This window comes from Pelecanus crispus, chromosome 4 (genome assembly GCF_030463565.1).
Source record: "Pelecanus crispus isolate bPelCri1 chromosome 4, bPelCri1.pri, whole genome shotgun sequence".
In the NCBI taxonomy this organism is placed as follows: Eukaryota; Metazoa; Chordata; class Aves; order Pelecaniformes; family Pelecanidae; genus Pelecanus; species Pelecanus crispus.
The window spans coordinates 39,944,366-39,966,255 of record NC_134646.1 but is presented as its reverse complement, the minus strand read 5'-3'; the positions used below and the strand labels follow the sequence as shown (position 1 = coordinate 39,966,255).

Here is a 21,890-nt window from a genome sequence, read left to right as displayed (position 1 = left end):
GTCACACTGACTGTTTATTTGCGTGTTTCTCCTATCACCTATTTGCCATTAAGGGTGGATACTTTCATCCTTATTTTAGGAGACCCCTGTCAGTCCCAAGGCGGCTCAGAGTGCTGTCCTCAGGTGACACCGTGACCCCTGTCCAGCTGCCAGAGAAGCATTTCTTCGCTTCCCCAAGATGAACGCTTTTGAAAGCCGTTCTTTGGGCAATATTTTCAGTAAGCGGCACCACCCAACCAGGGAAAACGGACAGCTGAGCTCTGGACGCAGGCGGATGTCGCTTCTCCTATGGACACCAGCACGCCCGGGCTTCCGCAGGGCAGGGCAGGGCAGGCCCACGCTGAGGCGGGACTCGGCCCGCAGCCGGGGCAGGCCCAACCCTCGGCGGCGGCGGCCGCTGAAGGAAGCGCCAGCCGGCTGAGCCGCCCGGCTGCTCGGCAACGCACCCCGAGAGGAAACTTCAGAGCCCCCGCTCCAGCCGGGCACCTTCCTTTCCCCAGCGCCCCGTCCCCGGCCGACCGCCGCGGCAGCTTTTCCAGCGCTCCCCTCCCGCGGGAGGCAGCCGGGGGTGGGCCCGCACCGGCTGATCCCTCTCCGGAGCGCTCCGTGCGGCCCCGACCCCCGCCGCGCCGCCGCCGCCGCCCCTCCACGCCAGCCCCCGCCGCGCTCACGCACAGGCCTCCCCCGCCGCTCCGGCCTCCCGCCGGGGCCTGCGCCCGCCCTCGCCTGGGCCCGCCTCCTCCCCTTCCTTCCGCTGCCCCGGCCGGGAGCGCGGTGGCGGCGAGCCGGCGGAGGGCGAGGGAGGGCGAGGGAGGCCTCCGCGCCCCTCTCGCCCGCCTTTCCCCCGCGGAGGCGACCCCGGGCTGCGGGGCGGGCATGGCAGCGGCAGCCCAGCGGGGCGGAGGGGCTCTCCCCGGGGTGCCGGCTATCAGCCTGGCAGGGAGAAACGCTAAGAGAAATCTTAAATTTAGGCACTCACGGAGCGATAAAAGCACCTGTGCCCCTCCCCAGTCTTAAACGGCAGCTGATGCGACTTAGTTACTTTTTAGTGGAAGGGCACCTGTGCGTTCCATAGGCTGTCGCCGTTGAACTCCCCATAGAATAAAAGGCGCCCTGGTTTTGGCAGCGTGTGCCCAGGACCACACGCGTGGGTTGAAGACTGGAGGAAAAAGTAGAGGAAAAAGGGCGGCCTTGCAGCTCCGCTCTGGGTCCGGAGGCCTCCCTGCCTGCGGGGAGCTGCCATGGGGCTGGGGGGCCCTCAGGCACCCACCGAGGGCGTCTGCGGGCAGGCAGCGACATTTTGAGGCCCTGCAGCGGCCGCTGCCCCTGTGGTATGCAGCAAGGCAGGGAAAGCTCCCTGCCAGGTCAGGGCATCCAGGCTGGGCAGCCGGCACACAGCGGGTGTTTTTTTTCGTAAGCACAAAAATTACCACCTTTTGCTCTGGGAAGGCCCCGCATTGTTCCACAACCAAAACTGAGTGGGGAAAAAAACCCTTTTGCATGGTGTCAGGAGGAGATTTTTGCACATTTCCCTGCATGTATTTGACCCACACCAGTTAAAGCACAGGCTATTAGTCAGTGTGTTTAGTCACGAAGCAAACATTTCTCCTATTCTCTTGGAGTACAGTTTCCAGATGGCAGCCCAAATCGGTCTTCTTACAAACGCAGCACAAGCCTTCTAAAGTAACGCTTCGTATTTTGTAAATCAAATCTGCATTATCCATAATAAGGAGATACGGTTTTTCACCAGAGAATAACTTTCCAGTCCCATGGACTCGGTAGAGCTAGGAGTGGACCATTTATCAATCATTTTAACATAAATGTCTGTCTGTGTGACATTTAGAGAGATGAACTGCAGAACATCTCTATGGAAACAGTTTAGCTGTAGTGCATCCAAGAAGAACAACATCCCATAGGATAATCACAAATGTAGCCTGGAAAAAAAAAGAAGTGCTTTTTATTCTAAAGGCAATGCAAATCTGCATGTTACATTATTTTATACGCAAAAAAAGAAAACATTAAGAAAAATGTTAATCTTTTAAATTGAACTACCTGCACATAGAAAGGAAGAGCATGCACAATAAGGAGCCTAGCCTGAAACTACATCCTTTCAAATGTCCAGGTATAAAGAGGGGTGTTGAGTTTTGGCTTCAGAAGAATCTTGATATTGAGCAAAATGTTTTCCAAAAATCCTGCCCCTGTTTTTTTTTTTTTTTGAAGAATGGCTCTCAGAGGAGTCATCAGCAATCACTTCTAATTACCATCTCTGACCCACTTGAACTGATACTCACCTATTGCTCACTGTTTCATCTATTTCCTCACTATTTCTTGAAACCATGCTGGTTTTGGAGCATCGTTTTTCTCATTTACACAACAGTTGAAATGACACTGATGGTACAAATGAAATACCTCAAATATGGGCAGAGTCTGATTCATTCATTTGTGCTGTTTTTTTTTATTGAAATCATAGGTTGTTGGAGATGAAAAGTATATGGGAAAGGAAGTCCATGAATGCAAACCAGCACAGACAATACTTTGTTCTTTTCTGAATCACAGCAACTTCTGCAGTCATAACTACAGTGGGAAGAACCCAACTGAGACATCTTGAGAAACTGAAAAAAATAAGCACCTTTAAATCCCATATCTCTTAAACCTGAAATGACTGAGTGGAGCGAGAAGGAAGGGTTAGATGAAGTTGTAAAAAAAGGTGTATGAATAATAATTCAGATGAGAAGTAAGAAGCTGTACTTGGTAGGATTGAGAAGGATTCAAAGGTGAAAGGCTATAGGAGATTGCACAGGGGAGGATGATTGATGTGTAAACCCTGTGAACAGAAGGTTTCGAGAACTTTATAGTGAACTAGCGATTTTTTGTTATTTCCTAAAAAATGGGTTGCTATCATCTTCCCATCTTCAGAGATTTGAAAATGGCATTTAAGTAACTGGATGGTGCTCTTTGAGGTTGCCAGCACGTAAGTCAAGACGCAGGAGCTTGTGACCGGTGGTCATTGGCTCAGTCCACCAGTCTCCTTTAGTGCCCTGCTGCAGTTTTGGGTTAGTAATGATTCAGAAATAAGAATACTACCCACCTAAACAACAAACACTGTCTTTCCTGAAACACAAAGAAATGTTTGTTTTCCAAACAAGTCCAGAGCCATTCCAGCCTTGAGTATTTTGTGAAATCTAGTAGGGTGCTGGAGCTATACACCACAAAAGCTGAAAAAAAGAATGTCTCTTGATAAGTCATCTTTTAAAGATCCAAATTTAGAGGCAAATACCTGCTAAATCAACAAGATACTGAATCCTATTTAGCTGAATTCCTCCCACCATCCATTCCAAAGAATGTAACGATGCGACATTTAAAGAATGAGTTCTCCTTTCTGAACATGAAAAATAAAATATTGCTATCATCACATTTAGAAAGCCTCAAAAAAACCTCAGCAGTCAACACTGTACATCACTGGGTACACCACATTTTAATTTCTAGGCTATGTAGGAAATGAGGAATGAAGAACAATTCTCTGTATCCTTTTATAATTTCCTCCAGATAATCTTTAAAAAGTTGCAGTAGGAAGATTATATAGGTTCCAAAATTTTAATTTAAAAGAAATGTCATAGCAAAGGAAAGCTGTTAGTAACTGGAATGGACTGTGTTTTGGCATTGCTTGATTGTAACGGACAGGTCATGGTGCTGTCTACATGCAAGAACTGGGCATTTGAAAACAACTGTTGCAGTGTGATACATTTCCAACTCAAGCAACTCTGTGCCATTAACAATATAATGTAAACCCCCCCAAAATAATTCAAAGACCCTTGGAAGAAATATAGTGGAGTAAAAGCTTCATGCTGAATTATTTGCTATCAAAATCAGCAGTAAGTCAAAACAGAATCTAGGAGGTATTTTTTATTTATTTATTTACATTATTTATCCTTTAAGGGGGGGGGAGCTATCTTAGACATTTCAAAAAAATTCTTCATGTGTATGTGTAAATACACTCTACGGGTGAAATTCTGCTCTCAGGCTGCAATATCCAGTTTATCCTTATTTACCCTGGTTTTAGCAATATAACTTTGCTGATATTTTGCACTCACTTTGCAGTAGTATTAAATAGGATACAGGAGGCTGTTCTCACTGTGAGCCATGTACAGTGTCTGTTGGTCAAATGGGCTACAAAGCTGGTACTTCTCGCTAACAGACCCTTCATCTTTTAGAGGGACCCTCAAGCAAGCATCTAAGGCTGATCTAATAGTGTCCATCTCTGGCAACTTCTTTAAAGTATAAAAATATTAAGCAGCAGTAGCCACATCTTTACTGACTTTATTGATACACTTGTCTGGAGCTTTTTTAATTATTCGTTGTTTGGGATATGTCCCTTCAGTTAAATTTGAACTAAAAAAAAAAAAAAGAAAGAAGAACTTAAGTGGCCAGAGAGATTTCTTACAATCCCTATTCCTCCAAGAACTCAGATTTGGAAAAAGCAGGTGATATGAAGGCTCTTTTCCTGGTAATGGGCACGGATGCTGAAATCTTAACTCAATAGTACACATTTAGACAAAAAGTAAAGAAAAGCAATGGCCAGTGAAAAAATCCACTCACAAAGTTTTATACGTTCAGATTGGACCCATCTGAAACATAAACCAATTCCTTAACTGTCTATTTTCCTTAGTATTAATTATGTAGAAGATCTCCATTAGCCTGAAGTACAGTGAACATATACATTTTATTATTTTGTACTTAGACTAGGCAAGGAGTCAGAAGTCAGAGCTTTGCCAGTGTCTCGCTGCTTAACTCCGCACAAGCCCTTAACTTCTCTCTGCCTCAACTTTTCCATCTATATAGTGAATATACTATACCTTGTTTTGGAAAGCAGAAATAGGAAACACTCCTGAACTGCTTAATAGCATTTTAAAAGTCACTATCTGTTTTTCATTTCTCACCACAAGAATGTACGATTCCCAAAAGTTTTAAAATTCAGGGGGCAGAGGGGTATTTTAAATTTAAAAAAAAAAACCAAACGTGGAAAATGGAAATTTCTTCAGTACATGTGCATGCAGTGCACTAGAGGGCCCTCAGGAGTTAGAAATGGATGGAATGCACTTTTGGAAAGCACATACTTCACAGGACTTTTCATTACAGAATTTAAAATAGAAGTTGCTGGGGGTTTTTTTGGGTGCTTTTTTTTTTTTTTAATAACATGAGGTTCATGTAAGTTTATAGCAGTTCATATGCAAACCACCTCTCAGTACAGCTTGCTTCCAAACAGTATTTAGCTTGCAATGAAATACCTAAATCTGAACATACTTAAAACTGAAATATGTGCTAGAATACTTTGAGAACGTCAGCTTCTACAGAGTTACTTTTATTAACCTAAGGAGTTTACCAGAACAAAGGATGTGTCAAGCTGAATAGGTAAGAGATTTTATATTTTTATAGCAATATATATACAATGTGCACTTATTCTATCTTTGTTTCTTTGAAAGTATATATAAGCCACTGTCATTTTAATTGAAAAACTACAGCTAGATCCTATTTATGGCTTCACAAGAGCGAAGAGAATTAACCATCTTTCATCTTTAATGTGTGTTTATGAATGTGAACTGTACCCATATTCAACTAGGGAAAATTGGCACTGTTAATATATTTTTCTATTAGTGAATATGTACATATTTAACTGCTACAGTCACGAGTGCTTAATACTGTATAATTTACAGCACTTCCATAACATGAGGTTTAGTGAAGACTTTATCTCCTAAGAAAAAGATGATAATGATCTGGGTTTGACAAGCTTTTCTTCTAATGCTGGAATACAGCTAGCTGAGATTACAAATTGAGCCTGTATTTCATGATTTTGATGTTTAATTTATACTGTAATGAGAAAGTGAAAGTTGTATCCTGACAAATTGCTAGATGCATACTGTCTCATCTAGAACTTCTATCTCTTAAAAATATAGAACCCCAGATGCCATATGTGAGTAATAGAAATGAAATACTACTACTCTTTTCTTTTTGCAGTTTGCAAAGGAGATACTTCAGATATTTTACACTACAAGTCAGGAAGCTTTGCTTATGTAGCTGGCTCCATTCATTCTCTGAGGCCAATCACCTCCTCTGTGGTGACTGATAAGAATTTAACGCCTCAAGAAGGTGGAGTGTCAGCATCCTTAGTGCTAAACACATTCCCAGGCATAACAGTAGCCTCTGTCCATCACCCATGCTGGAAGCTATTTGGAAAAGGAGAAACAGAAACTGGGGAAGGGAAATAATGCATCATCATCCTGGCTGGAACGTATGGAAGACTTTATGCTGTTTTCATCATGTGGATTCACTAGAGAAATGACCACCTTTGATCAGCCAAGTAAAATCAAAAACTTGTTTATTTGCTGCCTATGCCCCCCACGGGTGCTGAGGCTCTGGACTTGCAGGCGCCCAAGGACAAGGAGGAATCTGCTAGTGGGCACTGCATGTGTGATCTACCTGGGATTCCTCATCAGTCAGGTGGGTCATGTTTTACCCCAGCACAAAGGAGGACACCAAAAGATCAGTTCCAGAAGTCTCCAAGATGCTGGCCAAACTCCTTTTCTGGGCATCCCACTGGATGGCACCCTGTCACCACCCAATTTCCAGGAGCCCCAGCTTGGTAGCAACGGGACCTTGCTGCCACCCAATGTAGTTTATATCACCCTGCGGTCCAAGCGCAGCAAGCCCGCCAATATCAGAGGCACGGTGAAGCCAAAGCGCAGGAAGAAACATGCAACCCCTTTGTCGTATGGGCAGCACTTTCCAAAAGCTGCTTTTATAGGCCGGGAAGAGGCCTTTGCCCAACAACCAGGGAGCATCATGCATGCCACAGGCACAATGGGAGCATCAAAAGCTCTGGAGGCGAGAAAGCACCAACTGGATGAACACAGGCATAAAGGAATGGCAATCAGGGAGAGGGGTCACCAGAGACATGGGGGGATCTCTGGAGCTATAAAGGCACAGCCCCAGCCTGAGGAAAGCAATATCAGGATTTACAGTGAGAGCTCTCCCTCTTGGCTGAGCAAAGACGACATCCTAAACATGCGCATGCTGGCAGATTCTCGGATAGAGAACATTCAAGAGCTACCTTCTCACAAAGCAGTCCTGGTAGTATTTGCGAGTGGTCCCGGCACCACAGGAACTGCTTGTAACCAGGGGCACTGTGGCATCATCAAAAGACCCCTCGACATGAGCGAGGTGTTTGCCTTTCATTTGGATAGGATCTTGGGGCTGAACAGGAGCTTACCTTCTGTAAGCAGGAGATCAGAGTTCTTCCAAGGTAACACATTCCTATGGCTTTCAGCTTACAGGTGGGGTGCTGAGGTTTCCTTCCCCCTCCCATGTTAACCACAGGGCAGCAGCCACCTTTAACTCCTGCGAGCCTGAGAGCTACCCCATCATTACAGGGGAGTGAAGCTGGTATCTGTGCATAATTTCTGCAGTGCAATTATCCTGTTTGAAGCATGCAGTATCCCAAAGTTTAGTTCAAATACCATTGAGCTGCTGAGGGCAGTAACAATTTCTCTTCCATGAGAGTCTGGAATCAGAAAAAAAGAGGGAGTCATCCGTAGATCGCATGATATTGTACAGACTGCCTGAAGTGAAACTGGTGAAAGAAATTCCAGAATACCCTGTGATTTGATAGGTGTTTCTGATTTTTTTTGAAAGTTTTGTCAACTTTTAGATTTAACTTTAATGAAATGTTGTTGAAAGTGAGCACAAGAAGTCACCTCAAACAGATGGTAGGAAAGGGGTTTGTATTTAGTCAGATAACCTACTCGGAGAGGTAGGGGAACTTCCTGCAGAAGTTTGGTGATACTTTCATGGTACTAATACCTCTGGGAACTGAAAAATTTTAAAAAAGTGCTTCCCTCTGCTTAGTAATGGAAAAAAAAATACTACATTTCAGTGAACCCTGCTGTACATTTTGAGGTTCATTACAGACATCTATATATTATGCCAACAAAGAAATATACATAGTAAATACCTCAATATGCTTGTTACATGATTGGTATAAAGTTTTCAATTAAAAATTAGATTTTTATTCTTTAGTGAAATTAAAGATAGATTTCAGACACGTTATGTTAGAAGTAAGTCTACTTCTAACATTGCTCTCCTGTTAAATATGTCTTCAGCCTAGCTGCTATTTTTGTACAGTCACAAATCACAATCCAAAAGGACTACGTTGCATTTTAATGAATCATTGCTAAAGTGGCTAGCTATGTTTTTGCTGTTCCTTTTTGCTGCTGAAATTAGCTTATACAAAATATTTTTATATCTGTCTGTGTTTCCTTAAAAAAAAGTAATGCAAGAATGACTTTAGAAAGTCTGACAGCAGGAAGAGGACCCAGTGATCTCTGATTTCTTCCTGCTTTGTAAACCTTTCTTTTGGCAGCCTGTACAACAATGTGAATGAATCTCTAGGAACAACAGTTTGGAGGCTTCTGAATATTATTCATACTTGCAGAGCGTGGAAGATACGTTATGCCTAGTTTATTTTTAGGAATAAGATTTATTGCTATAGAGCTGTCATAAGGCATTAAGGTAGTTCGGTTGGAGGAACTCTGCACAGCATGGCTGCAGAGATGACAGACTGCAAGCCTCTGAAAACTGCTATTAGGTTAATTGTGCATTGTGTTACTCAGTGTCTGTCACCTTACAGTATGTTTTAGACTGTCTGGGACAGTCATTCTGTCCTCTTTATTTTTCTTTTCCTCATAACTGGCTATGTTCCTATAGCAAGAAGAGTGTTGCTAGGTGATGAGAAGAGAAATAATGTTATTTTGGTCCCACTTCATTTTTTCCAGCTAAAGGGTGAACAGAGCATTTGGAACGGTTACTGTACCTTGTCTGTCTCCATTTCTTTAGCCTGGAAATCTGCTGGAGCTCAGATGCCTAGTATCTACTTGAGCTCATTACTATTTACATGCTTGTGTTTGGAATAATCTGGAAAACATCTGTGTTGAGAACCTGAGCAAAAATATATTCTTAAAAAGAGTACGAACAATTAGTGAGCTCATTTCTATAACCCATATGCATTTAAGTTAAGATTAGGTAGGCACAGTAAAGTTTTTTTTTTTTTACAGGGCAGCTTGTGTGAATCATGGTTATTCATATGGGAAAGAAAGTAATGCAGGATTAGAGACTGTGCATGTATGTATGAATGTACAGAGTTTCTGGGCTGACATCTCTCTCTCCACAGCACATCCCTTTAACTTGCCTCAGTTGTGATCTGATGTAACAAGACATGTTTGATGTAGCATTAAAATATTAAAAAATGGGCTTTTCAAAACTGTCATTCATGTTGTCAAGAGCAGTTTCAAAGAACTGCTTGGTAAATCCCTGTACAGGTTCTGTTTCCCTATTCCCACAAATCCCTCACTGACTTTTTTAAAGTCTAGAAAAATACTGTATGCAAGTCCTCTGTCAGCTGCCCTTACCTTCCCTAGTTAATTGTAAACCCTTTGAAGTGTTAACTGTATTTTTTTTTTATTGTTTATCTTATTTTTCCATCATGGATGGAAAAAAAAATCAGGTATGATAACTCTTTTCCTCATATGTTTGCAATGAATTGGCCAAACATAAAAAGCCTGGGGAGTACAGGTGGGCAAAGCCCTTTTGAGTTCAGTGTTACAGACTAAAAGAGCATGATTCTGCACATATGCAAGCACTCATTGCTCCCATTGCTACCTACAAGGAGTGAAAAATACCAAGGGCTCCAAAACACCTATAAACAAAGAAGGATAAGCCTGTAAAACAACAAGAAATAATCATAAAACTGTGTCTATTGTGGAGAAAACAGAGACTAATTCTTGTGTGTCTGAGTTTTGGGATGGTCACACTAACACCACAGGACTGAGAATCTTGATTATTTGATCACCCTGGGGAACAGGAGAGACATAAGTGACCTTGCTTGGTGTCACAGCCCTATCTTAACTAATTTGCATAGAAGCTAAGTAAAATGACTACACAACTTGCCTCTGGCTCAGCAACAGCATTTACAGGGTAGGATGATGCCAGTGTTTGTTAGGGCTTGAGCTACCACCAGAATAACATGGGCTGGAGCAGGCTTGCTCCTGCATTGCAGCTGACGGCTGTAGGAATAGGACCCTGTCTCCTTGGTCTGTAGCAACAAAACTGAGCTCTTTATTCAGCTTTTTGGTACAAAATACGCAGCTATTGCTATGCAGTTTTGTTGCGCCACTGGCTGAGGGCCTGAACTACTGCATGCTGACAACCACCTCTCTTCCCTCCTGGTTTTCTGATATAAGCTTGGCTAAATGTGTTTTATCCTGTGCTGAGAATAGCACAGGTGTACTCAATTCAGTTGGGCTTTTTTTTAGCTAAAGATTGAACCTACTATTTGCCCAGAACCACTTTTTTTTCCCCTAAAACATGCAGAGAACTCTTCCTTTGAATAACAACTTTCTTCGTTGGTTTAGTGCAAAAGGATGAATGACATGTGATAGATATTCCACTGCTTGTACTTGTCATTTTGCTTTACTGGCATCTACATGATGATAAATGGAGCTACAGGTTTTTCTGTGTTATACCCTGCACTATCAGCCTGCCCTTGCCATCCCACCAAAAGTTATGCAGAAGCAGGCAAAGATATTATGAATGACTAATGTCAGGGCAAAGAATAAGAAAAACCTAATGCTGTCTTACGCATTCAGAATGCTCTAAAAGGCTTCAGTTTATCTGTCCTCTTTTCTGTCTATCAACCCAAAAAATTTACACCAGTGTTGTACCTCTCTGAAGGGTACCAGAGGATGTATTTCCAATATTTTGTTGGGTAGAGAAGTTCATGTAGAAGCAATAATGCAGTCCATAGTCTAGAAAGCAACTGATGCACATTTCATGCATTCCTTAATTCTGACATCCATGTGAGCACAGGACAGAAACATTGCAAATGAATTGCAGAGGGAAGAAAAAAAAAACAAAGCAGCCTAACTCCTCTGCTTTCTGTTTCTGTCCCTTATATTTTTCCCTCAGAACTTAAACTCTCAAATTCAAGTAATGGTCTACACATCAGTCCCTGTCATCTTTTCACACTAAATTACCCTATCCTGCTAATATGTGGGCAACTAAACCGTTTCTTTCAAATGTGGCACTGTTAAGCTATACTGCTTTACAGTGAACAATTAGGAGTTTGAGAAAAGGCTTTAAGTACCTTGTGAAAGATTTGCTTTTTTTAGTGATGCTCTCATGGGCATGTTTGGAAATGTTTTTTGAGGAAGTTGGAAAAATTGCTGTAGATATAAGTTAGAGCACAAGATGGAAGAGTAACATTTGCAAGAGCATCTTTGTGGTTAAGAAGCATACAGACTATTTTCAAAGTGATGTGGTGTGTGGATATCTAAGATGATGCCTATGTTGAAGCAGCCATGCAGTGATACATTATCTAACTGCACATGAAGTTGCTTGAGTACCTTGAGGTAGTCAAGTCTCCACAGCCTGAAGTTTCACCTGTGTTATCTTAGTCAACTCAGGATATCCTGAGCCAGTAGCTCCTAAGGGCCTAAGAAATTTTTAGGCCTAAGAAATGTTTAAAAATCTATATGAATTACTGGGAAGCTGGCTCTGACACAGGTTTTGAGAAATCTTTCCCATACAATTTTGCAGATCATCTTTAGATAGTCAAGTAGATATATCAATCTAAAATTGCAGATGAAAAGAAAATGAAGTCATTCAGCTTTGTGCAAGATTCAGCACAATGCAGCTACAGAAAAGCAATAGCCTGTTGTGTTAGAAAAGAAGTGCATGCAGAACACACTGGGACTTATTCTGAAGTATGCTCAATCTCCTCAGTTTTGGCTGTGTCAAACTGGAAGCTCTGATTCTTAGCCAGTCCCTACTTTTCACCATTCAGTTAACTTCAGCTCCATCCTCACAAGGTTTGAATCAGAAGAGCTCCACTGATTTCGGTGGGGTCATGGCAATTCATGCAGCTATGAATCACCCCCCTTATCTGCTGTAATTCAGCATCTTCATGTTTTTCCTGCAAGTGTCAAAAATTTGAGTAACTGCTCCTACTGAAGCTGCTGTTTCATATTCCTGTAATTCAATTTATATTACAGAGTTGAAAGATTTTACTTTGGCTCATCTTTTTTTGCTCCCATTTCCTCTGAAATGCAAACATTTCCTGTATTTATCTTTGGTCTTTTAAAAATATTTTTGTATCTTAATGGAAACTGGCAAGATATTATTCATATTTTTCAAGTATTTATATTACTATTGTTTATCATATCCCTTTTGGGTAGACAGGACATATTTATTTTGTTAGAAGACCATTTATGTATTTGGTTTGTGGAAGAATTCATGACTAGTTACATAACCTGTTACTGGAGATAAAAAAAATAGATCAGACTTGGTCCTGAAGAAAGCTGTCCTTTTTAGTGACAATTCCCAGTGCTTATATAAACTTTTTCTAACTGGCTTGGAAAAGAAGCTTAGATGATAGTTGACCTGACTTGGCTAAAATAATCTACAATGTAGGTGATGGAGCCAGAGCAATGGGGAAATGGCTAAGGTTTCCCAAATTAAATTCCTAAATTCAGGCACCTCAGTAGAGGAGAAGCCCAATTTTCAGAAGTGCTCAGCACTTTTTTCAGCAGAGGAAAGAGCATGGAGCATGGTGATGATAAAGAGTAGTACTGATCCTGGTGAAAGAGAAAGATTGGTGTTCCTAACGGAAGGACACTTTCTGTGTTCCTAAGGAAACATTGGGCAACTGGGAGGGAAGTGGTTGTAGAGCTGCATGTTGGGTTGGCTTGAGAGGGACTACCTTGTATGTGCAAGCCATGGCAGAGAGAAGATGACATGGTTTAGTCTAGTCTACCCTTGATTGGTTTAGAGTGGACTTGGTAGTGTAGGTTAATGGTTGGACTGGATGATCTTAAAGGTCTTTTCCAACCTAAACGATTCTATGAGTACATTCTGGTTTTGGGGAGGAGTTTGTTTTTCTCTTGGGCTTGATTGCATGTGGAGCCTATCACACTCTGTTAGCAAGTATAGGATGGATCTTTACATATGATTCACTGCTAAGTATGGGCAAATATAACTTCTTACCTGTTTTAGATCAGTCAACATGCTTTGAACAAGTTGCTTTTTGATTCAGCTGTATGGAGATCTATTTTTAACAGTTCTTGCTGCTTACAGATGGAGCATTCACATCATCAGCTTTTACCTTGCCAATGGCACTGGTATGAGGTAGTCAAGTTTTCTGTGTGCTATTCTGTCTGGGTTGCCTCTGGAGAAGGTGCCGTGGATCTCATTACCTTCATGCGAGTTTCTGAAAGCTTCTTTTCGGATGTATCTCTGGCTCCATGGGCATGTGAAAGACAGAGACAGTTTAGGCTGCATTTAACTGAGATAAATTGTGCAATAGTGTGGACTTTAGGTTCAACTGACCTTCAAGATGAATGTAAATAAATTTTAAAACTTTATACACATTCCAACACTTGCTAGTTAGCAAATAGCAGCTTTGCAGTTAAATGGTTCCTCCTCTCTGTACCAAGACATCATGTTTTGATCTTCCAAAGATATAAAGGATTTCTTTGTTTTAAAGTGTGTACAAGCCACAGTCAGTCCTGGGTCCTTGACAGTTTAAGGCAGCAGCAGCATTGCATCAGCAATGAAAAGGAAGGTTCCACTTCCCTAGGATAGATATGCCTGTTACTTGATATTGGGTGAAATACATTATCAGTTTTTATACTGGGAAAGCTCATTTTAAATTCTTTGCCAAGGTTTCTTCCCATTAAGAACTCTGAACACTTGAACTCACCAAAGCTAAGGCCCTTGACTTACTTTCAGGGAAGAGCATAATATTCTTTACACAGAAGAATTAAAGAATTTGGCCAAAATAGCTGCTATACAAACCAGATCTCATGTTATATCTGGGTAAAAAAATACTTCAAGGTGTTTATTCATGCTAAGCTCACACTCTCTAGTATTCTCATATATCATTTCAGAGCTGTGAAATCATACATTATAGGCCTAAAATACTAAAAATAACAAAATAAATCCACTTCAAGTATAGGATTTTTAGCGTTTCTATGCCCATTATGCAGAAAAAATACTTTGACATAAATTTTCAGCTCTTGTAATCCATCATCAGTTTGTTGGAATCAGAGGGAAATTACATCATTGATTCACAGTGGCATTGTAGGCTCTTAATCTACCTATAAACTTTTTAATAGTCTGGTTTAGTATATGATTTTGTACATTAATCTCTTGCTTCAAACACAGAAAGCCTTCTGTACACTGAAGGCATTTATAAAGTCTATGCTTCTTCCATTCTTGCAGTGGCAGTTTTTAAATATGGAATAAAACCACATTAACCAAAGGATGTCAAGTTATTAGTCTCTGGCCATTTTTGCTGCCACATCTGTAAAATGGTATAATTATTAATGCTTAGGCAATGTCTAAAGAATGATCAAGTAGGTCTGACAGTATTTCACTATACTGATGATCTGTTTTTCCTTTTTCAGACGGTCAAGCCTGTCCTGTTATTCTCTGGGATTCCTCACTGAGCCCAACAGATAATAGTACCCATTCTTCAGTGAGATTAACCTGGGGGCAATATCAGCATCTATTGAAGCAGAAATGCTGGCAGAATGGTAAAGTTCCCAAAGCTGAGTGGGGCTGTACTGAAATCCATCATCATGAGTGGTCCAAGATGGCACTCTTTGATTTTCTTCTGCAGGTAAAACATTTACTGAATGCAACTGTCTGCCTTAAAAGTCATGTGAGCACACATAGGACTCCTAGAAAAGTAATTCTAGTTTATTTCCTTTTAAATTGGGAAGAGATATATTTGCACAGTTTGAACTTGTTTGTTGTTTCTTATGATTAAAATATCCAAAACAAAACTTATAAGCAGGGAAAGAGATCAGGAACTTAACTGACTCATTTTCTAAAAGAGGAAGTAAAGGCTTTTGTCTTGAGACATCTTTATTTACTTCACCTTGAGGCAGGCGTACTGTTTCTCCTTGACTCCTTGTTTCTCCAAACAGTTCTTAACTATGTTCACAACTGTAAATCACTGTTTCTTATGGTGTGGCCCTTCCTGCACCTCCACAGCCCCCAGGGGTGATTTAAGTGGTTTTGGTCAGCTGAAGTCTAGATCAAGATATAGTCGTATTGGCTAATTTTCCTTCTTTTTAAAAGCCTAGCCAGTGACTTAGTAAGGAAAGAGTAGAGCAGCAACTGATGAATGATATGGCTGCTGTTCTTCAGTTAGGTATTGCACATAATCATTAGCTCTCCAAATAACACCAAACTAGGACTCTGCCCAGTGGTATCATAATGTGTGCAACAGTTACAGCAATTATGTAGTAGAATATTAATATACTCCCTGTATTAGTAAGGACTGAACTGAACCAGCTGGCTGGAAGCTAATTTTATGGCTTCCTGAGATATGGCACTGCTTCCAATTGTCCTTGCCTGCCAGACAGGTCCAGGTGACTGAGCCTCCTCCAGCATTCACTGGTTTATGTAACACTTCGTATTTAAAACTGCAGAAAGCACTAGTTTTATGCACTGTGTTTGGTTGTTCATATAATTGAGCTTTTTAGAGTTACATTTCTTGAAATATAAAAATCATTACTTGACTTATGCATAGCCTATCTCTGTCTTTCTCAGTCCTGTTCTAGGATGAATGGATATTCCAGTTTTTGGGGGGTTACATTTTTTGCAGAGTTATGTTAAACAGAGCATTCAGCTCTTCTCTAAAAATACATTGTCACTTGTCTAATGACTCCATCTTTAGTCTCACTACAAGCAAGTAACTCTTAGAAATTGGTATAAAGCCACATGTGGATTATTCTGATGCTAAACATAGTAATGCCCCTATAGAAATAGTACAGTATGTGTCACAGAGTTAGTATGTTTTCATGCCATTGTCTTCTTGAAGAGTTTTAAAAAAATCTTATGAGTTCTGTGTTGATTTCTAATTTTAAGGTCTTTCACAACAAGTTTTGAAACTTCATAATAGAACTCCTATTATCTAGGAGAGGTCAGTTAAAGCAAGATACAACAGGATTGAACTGTACCTGAAATAAAGAAACAAATTACTCTCTTATAAGAGAGTAGCTGGTATCAGAGTGATTTATACCTCCAGTTGCCTACCAGACAAGAACATGCATACCAGAGAGTGAAAGTGGGTCTTACGGTTCTTAAAGATTAAAATTTTATCTGGGTGCTTTCAGATGTAACTCTAAAGTTTATCAGCAGTAGAACATGAAGACTCTAAAATAAAAAATGCCAAGAAGGGGTTCTGAGTTTAAAAAGAAACAAACCAAACTGTGCTTCATGAGTCATTCAGAAATAAAGAATAAAGGTGAAAAGTTTTCTCTATTAAACATGCTTGCCTTGGAAGAATGGGTTTGGTGCCCATAATAGACGTTCCTAATCTCTGGTTTCAAATGCTATAAAATATAGGAGCAGGGTGAAAAATGCTATAGCTGACCTTCACTTGCCTTCTGCAAGAGCTCAAGTAAAATAAGGACATTAAATGTAAAATGGCTTAAATTTTGGGGATTTGGACCTCTCATGTACATAAATATATGACAAAACCCAATGCTAAGCTATTAATGTTGCAGCATCAATTCCGGTGTCCCATCCTTCTGTCTTAACACTGGAATGATGCAAGATATTATGTAGAGGCTGTCTGTAAGAACATGATCTCCTTGTCTATTTAATGCATGTAATGAAGTGCAGTGCAGATGAATTAGTGCTATACATCAAAGGAGTCTGTGTGGAAGGCTTCTGCTTCCTTTTCATATTTGAAAAGTCATGGCAGTCAGGTGAAGTTCCTGCTGACTGGAAGGGAAATGTTGTGCCCATTTTTAAAAAGGGAAGAAAGCAGGACCCTGGGAACTACCGACCTGTCAGCCTCACCTCTGTGCCTGGGAAGATCATGGAGCAGATCCTCCTAGAACATATGCTCAAGCACATGGAGGCCAGGGAGGTGATTCAAGACAGACAGCACAGCTTCACCAAGGGCAAGTCCTGCCTGACCAACCTAGTGGCTTTCTATGAAGGACTGACTGCATCGGTGGACAGGGGAAAAGCAACGGATGTCATCTATCTGGACTTCTGTAAAGCATTCAACACAGTTCCCCACAACATCCTTCTCTCTAAATTGGGGACATACAGATTTGATGGGCGGACTGTTCAGTGGATAAGGAATTGGCTGGATGGTTGCATCCAGAGGGTAGTGGTCAACAGCTCGATGTCCAAATGGAGACTGGTGACAAGTGGGGTCCCTCAGGGGTCCATACTGGGACCAGTGCTGTTTAATATCTTCATCAATGACATAGACAGTGGGATTGGGTGCCCCCTCAGCAAATTTGCAGACAAGACCAAGCTGAGTGGTGCGGTTGACACACCAGAAGGATGAGATGTCATCCAAAGGGACCTGGACAAGCTGGAGAGGTGGGCCTGTGTGAACCTCATGAGGTTCAACAAGGCCAAGTGCAAGGTCCTGCACCTAGGTCAGGGCAATCCTCAGTATCAATACAGGCTGGGGGATGAAGGGATTGAGAGTGGCCCTGCAGAGAAGGACATGGGGGTACTGGTGGATGGAAAGCTGGACATGAGCCAACAATGTGCACTTGCAGCCCAGAAAGCCAACCGTATCCTGGGCTGCATCACAAGAAGCGTGGCCAGCAGGTCGAGGGAGGGGATTCTGCCCCTCTACTCTGCTCTGGTGAGACCCCACCTGGAGTACTGTGTCCACCTCTGGGGCCCTCAGCACAAGAAGGACATGGAGCTGTTCAAGTGTGTCCAGAAGAGGGCCACAAAAATAATCCGAGAGCTGGAGCACCTCTCCTATGAGTACAGGCTGAGAGAGTTGGGGTTGTTCAGCCTGGAGAAGAGAAGGCTGCGAGGAGACCTTATTGGAGCCTTCCAGTACTTAAAGGAGGCCTATAGGAAAGATGGGGACAATCTTCTTAGCAAGGCCTGTTGTGACAGAACAAGGAATAATGGATTTAAACTAAAGAAGAATAGATTTAGACTCGACATAAGAAAGAAATTTTTTCCAATGAGGGTGGTGAAGCACTGGAACAGGTTGCCCAGAGAGGTGGTAGAGGCTCCATCCCTGGAAACATTCAAGGTCAGGTTGGCTGGGGCTGTGAGCAACCTGATCCAGTTAAAGCTGTCCCTGCTCACTGCAGGGGGGTTGGGCTAGATGAGCTCTAAAGGTCCCTTCCAACCCAAAGCATTCTATGATTCTGTGATTTTTTTGGCAAAGGCTTTGCATGAGTTGAATGAGAGAGCCCATGAGATAGAACACTGCAAGCAAGAGGGGCTCTAGTGCCTGCAGATGTTGAATGCTGCTCATGAAAAGAGAAAGAAGATAAATCTATTCCTTTCCTCAGGATTTTTGCAGTTGAAAACAAACAGTGCCACCGAGACTGGCAGCAATGGTACTACATACTTAAGAAAAAACAAAACAACTCTCAGACTTTCATGTGATGAACAAAATGAGGAGGCCTTTTCAACATGCAGCATAGTTCTACACCAGGAGAAGAGTCCTAAGAGTTCATTTCACTGGGGTGTCACAAAAATAAAATTGTTATCTTAGAAGGCTTATGTGAACATTAATGTTTTTATGCTCAGAGCAGTTTGAAGAGTTAGCAGCATACAACAAACGAGGACAGAAAAAATGATTTACCTTTGATAAGCTACTCATTAAGCCTCAGATGCACCAGACCAGACTGGTCTCCCTGGGGAGATGAGCTGCAGCCGAGGGCAGTCCCATGGCAGGCAGGACCAGCAGCAGGAGAGGCAGCCCAGCGGGAAGGATGGTGAAAGCCACAGGTCCCATTGACAGCCCAGTGAGCATCAGGCACAGACCAGGCAGCAAGCCAGCTCTAAGGCCAACAAGCAGGATCCGCTAGCAGCAATCCAGGAGCATCAGGCAGCAGGACAAGCAGCAGATACACCCCACACCCCCCCAACAAGGGCTAAGGGAAGGGCTGAGGTGTCATGCCTGAGCTTAAATACAGCTCCTGGGCCGATGGGCAGAGAGGGTGTGTGTGGAGGTCCCAGGTGGGGGTGCTTAGGGCAATTAAGGCCTATGTGTGCACTCAAGGCCCTGGCAATGTGTATTTACTCTCATCTAGTCAACAGGGGTAGAAGCACTTTCAAGGAGTGATTTATCCTTCCTGTATTAGGTGGTTATCCTAAAATGGCATCCTTTGCTCTGGGGGTGCCTTGTTCTTGTCACTGTTTATGAAAGGGAACATAAACGACTAATTCAGAAGAGATGCTTAACATCTACACCACTAAAGTTAAACCAGATGTATTCCTTCCAGCTAAGTGCTGTGTGATGAATAAGCGAGGGTTTGCATGGGAAAAAATAGCCTAGACCATCATGTCATTAAAGTATATAACACCATACAACTCAGGGAGGCTGCTCTGTGATTATAAATGCACTCTTCTTGCATTTTGTAGCTTCTTAATGGTTTGCTGTGCTCCTTACTAATCTTTTCAATTATTTTGCGTACTGTTAGTCTAATAGGTCCCACAAATGTCTCCATTTGTGGATGTCTCATGTGTGTATGAGGCTGTGCTGTTTCTATTGTTCTCCAGCAGAGAAAATGTAAAAAAACTACAGCCTTCTGAAAAAAATAGAATTGTATTCACCATCTTGTTATTCCAGTTACACAGTGGTATTGTTGCATTATTTTCAAAGAATTTCTACTGGCATAACAAATCATGGCTATATAATGGATAAAATACAGAGTCTGGGAAATTGCTTCTAACAGTACATGAAATATGGGGACCAGGCCTTCAACACCATTTCACTGCTGACTTTAATTATACTTATCCTGAGCTTGCTTTCCTGTCAGCTCTGTTAGTGAGTGATGTCTTACAGTGACACTTTGCACCAAATACTTTGATATTGTTTTCACTTGGTACTCTGCTGTACTTTGTTTTAGATCTATAATCGACTAGACAGAAACTGCTGTGGATTCAAACCTCTCAAGGAGGATTCCTGCGTGCAGCAAGGACTGAAGCTGAAATGTAGTGATCAGGATGCTATTGACCTGACACACATAGTTCAGAGAAAACATGACCGAAGGCATTTGGCCTTTATAGACAATAAGGGTTTCTTTGACAGAAACGAGGACAATCTTGACTTCAAAATACTACAAGGAATCAATGAGTAAGTTTTAAGTTACTAATTTTGTAAACAGATTGATAATTTCTTCCCAGTTTAAGCCTGAGACACTGTTACTGGAATAGATGTCATTGGCCCAAGACATTTACAGGATGTGTCTAAAAATGTATGAGTAATCCCACTGCTGTAAAAGATACAATTAACATGCATATGATTACCCATGCATGGACTTCCTTTGCTGAGTCGCGGGCTATATTCATAGAATTGATTGCTAAGCCAAAACATAAATATTGCAGTACAGAGTGATGGCAAAGCTGATGAATTTCTTTGTGCTTTTCCAGATTCCCTGAATCTGCGGTTTCAGTGCTGAGGAGCCAGCGTTTACGTGAGAAGTTGCTACAGTCTTTGTTCCTTGACAAAATATACTGGGAAAGCCAAGGAGGCAGAAAAGGAATTGAAAAGCTTATTGATGTAATAGAAAGGAGGTCCAAAATTCTTCTTACTTATATAAATGCACATGGAGCCAAAGTACTGCCCATGAATGAATGAAGCAGTCTTGCTTCTATCTGAGAGATAGTCTTGAAAAAAATTTGTCTGAGGCAAAAACTGACAGTAAAATTGATTTAATTCATAGGCTTATTTAATTTTTATTTTTTCCAGACTTTCAAGTTTATTTTTAAATAAGAAATCTTACATGGTTTAAAAGCAACACTTAAATTTCTGCTGCAGCTCAACACAGTGCAGTCTCTTCTATGTCACCAATGAAATGAAAATAACTAAATGGTACAATAAATAATATAGTAATATGTAGGTACCATGAACACTCCTTCTGTTAAACTGTTTGAAAATTAGCAACAGGATTTTCAGTACATTAGGCTGGATTACTCCTACTTCCCTCATTCAACTCAGTAAAAGTTTTATTGCAAATTTAAATGGGAACAGAGATTTGTAAGCACTTAATACATTCCTGAAAACTGTCATCCATCGCATCTACCTGTTGAAACATGTCTAGTACAGGAATTTGTCTTTTTGATTATGAATACTAAAATGCCAACATCGCCAAAGGCTTATTTTGTTTTATTTTATTTTGATCTTTTGGAATCTGAGGACTAAATTCAGCTCTTTTAAATGCAGGGGTGTTTGCACTGGACATGAGGGAAATTTTTAAAAAGTGAGGAGAACATGGCTTTAATGATAATTAATTTGACAAATACAGTTTTTACCTGTCCCGGTATGGAGTACAATTCATCATGAGTCACTTGTAACAATGTACTATTTTCAGTACAGGCTGTTTTGATGTGTGGGTGGATGCTCTGATATTTTCTGTCTATTGATTAACTCACAGAATCACCCTTTATTACCACTATTTAAAAAAAAAGAAATTCAGCTTTAGATTTGTGTGAATATGCTGCTAAATAAGCGTTCATGTTTTGGTTTTGCAACATTCTTGGTAATATTTTTTTAGAATATTATCGAAAAGCTACTAAGGACATGAGTGTTGTTAAACTCAGTACAGAAAATGTTTGTGCTGCATGCTCAGCTCTAGCCAGCAATTCAGGCTCTGGTTTTCCATTAAGATTGAGCACTGCAGGGTGATGATTCTAGCTGATGACTCGCCTCAAGTATTCCCACAGGTAAGGTTGTTAGAGAAGGTTGGATAAGCACTTTGGATTCTTAACCTTCATCTGCTCCAGAAATAAAATATCAACTGACATAGTCTATTATGACATATACCTTA

At 41.3% G+C, this 21,890-nt stretch overlaps 1 protein-coding gene across 1 annotated transcript; it reads left to right on the top strand.

Moving 5' to 3' along the window:
- The first annotated feature begins 6,300 nt into the window (after nt 1-6,300).
- On the top strand, nt 6,301-20,701 carry GASK1B (golgi associated kinase 1B). The gene is made up of 4 exons (XM_009493523.2): nt 6,301-7,297; nt 14,511-14,725; nt 19,971-20,197; nt 20,494-20,701. Exons 1-4 carry the CDS (start codon nt 6,301-6,303, stop codon nt 20,699-20,701), a joined length of 1,647 nt encoding a protein of 548 aa, XP_009491798.1.
- Nucleotides 20,702-21,890: the final 1,189 nt, after the last annotated feature.

Excerpts from the sequence above, each read along its gene's own strand:
- GASK1B (XM_009493523.2), top strand. The coding sequence starts at position 6,301 with ATGCTGTTTTCATCATGTGGATTCACTAGAGAAATGACCACCTTTGAT. Across the intron at positions 7,298-14,510 it reads GAGATCAGAGTTCTTCCAAG|ACGGTCAAGCCTGTCCTGTT; the intron begins GTAACACATTCC and ends TTCCTTTTTCAG. Across the intron at positions 14,726-19,970 it reads TCTTTGATTTTCTTCTGCAG|ATCTATAATCGACTAGACAG; the intron begins GTAAAACATTTA and ends ACTTTGTTTTAG.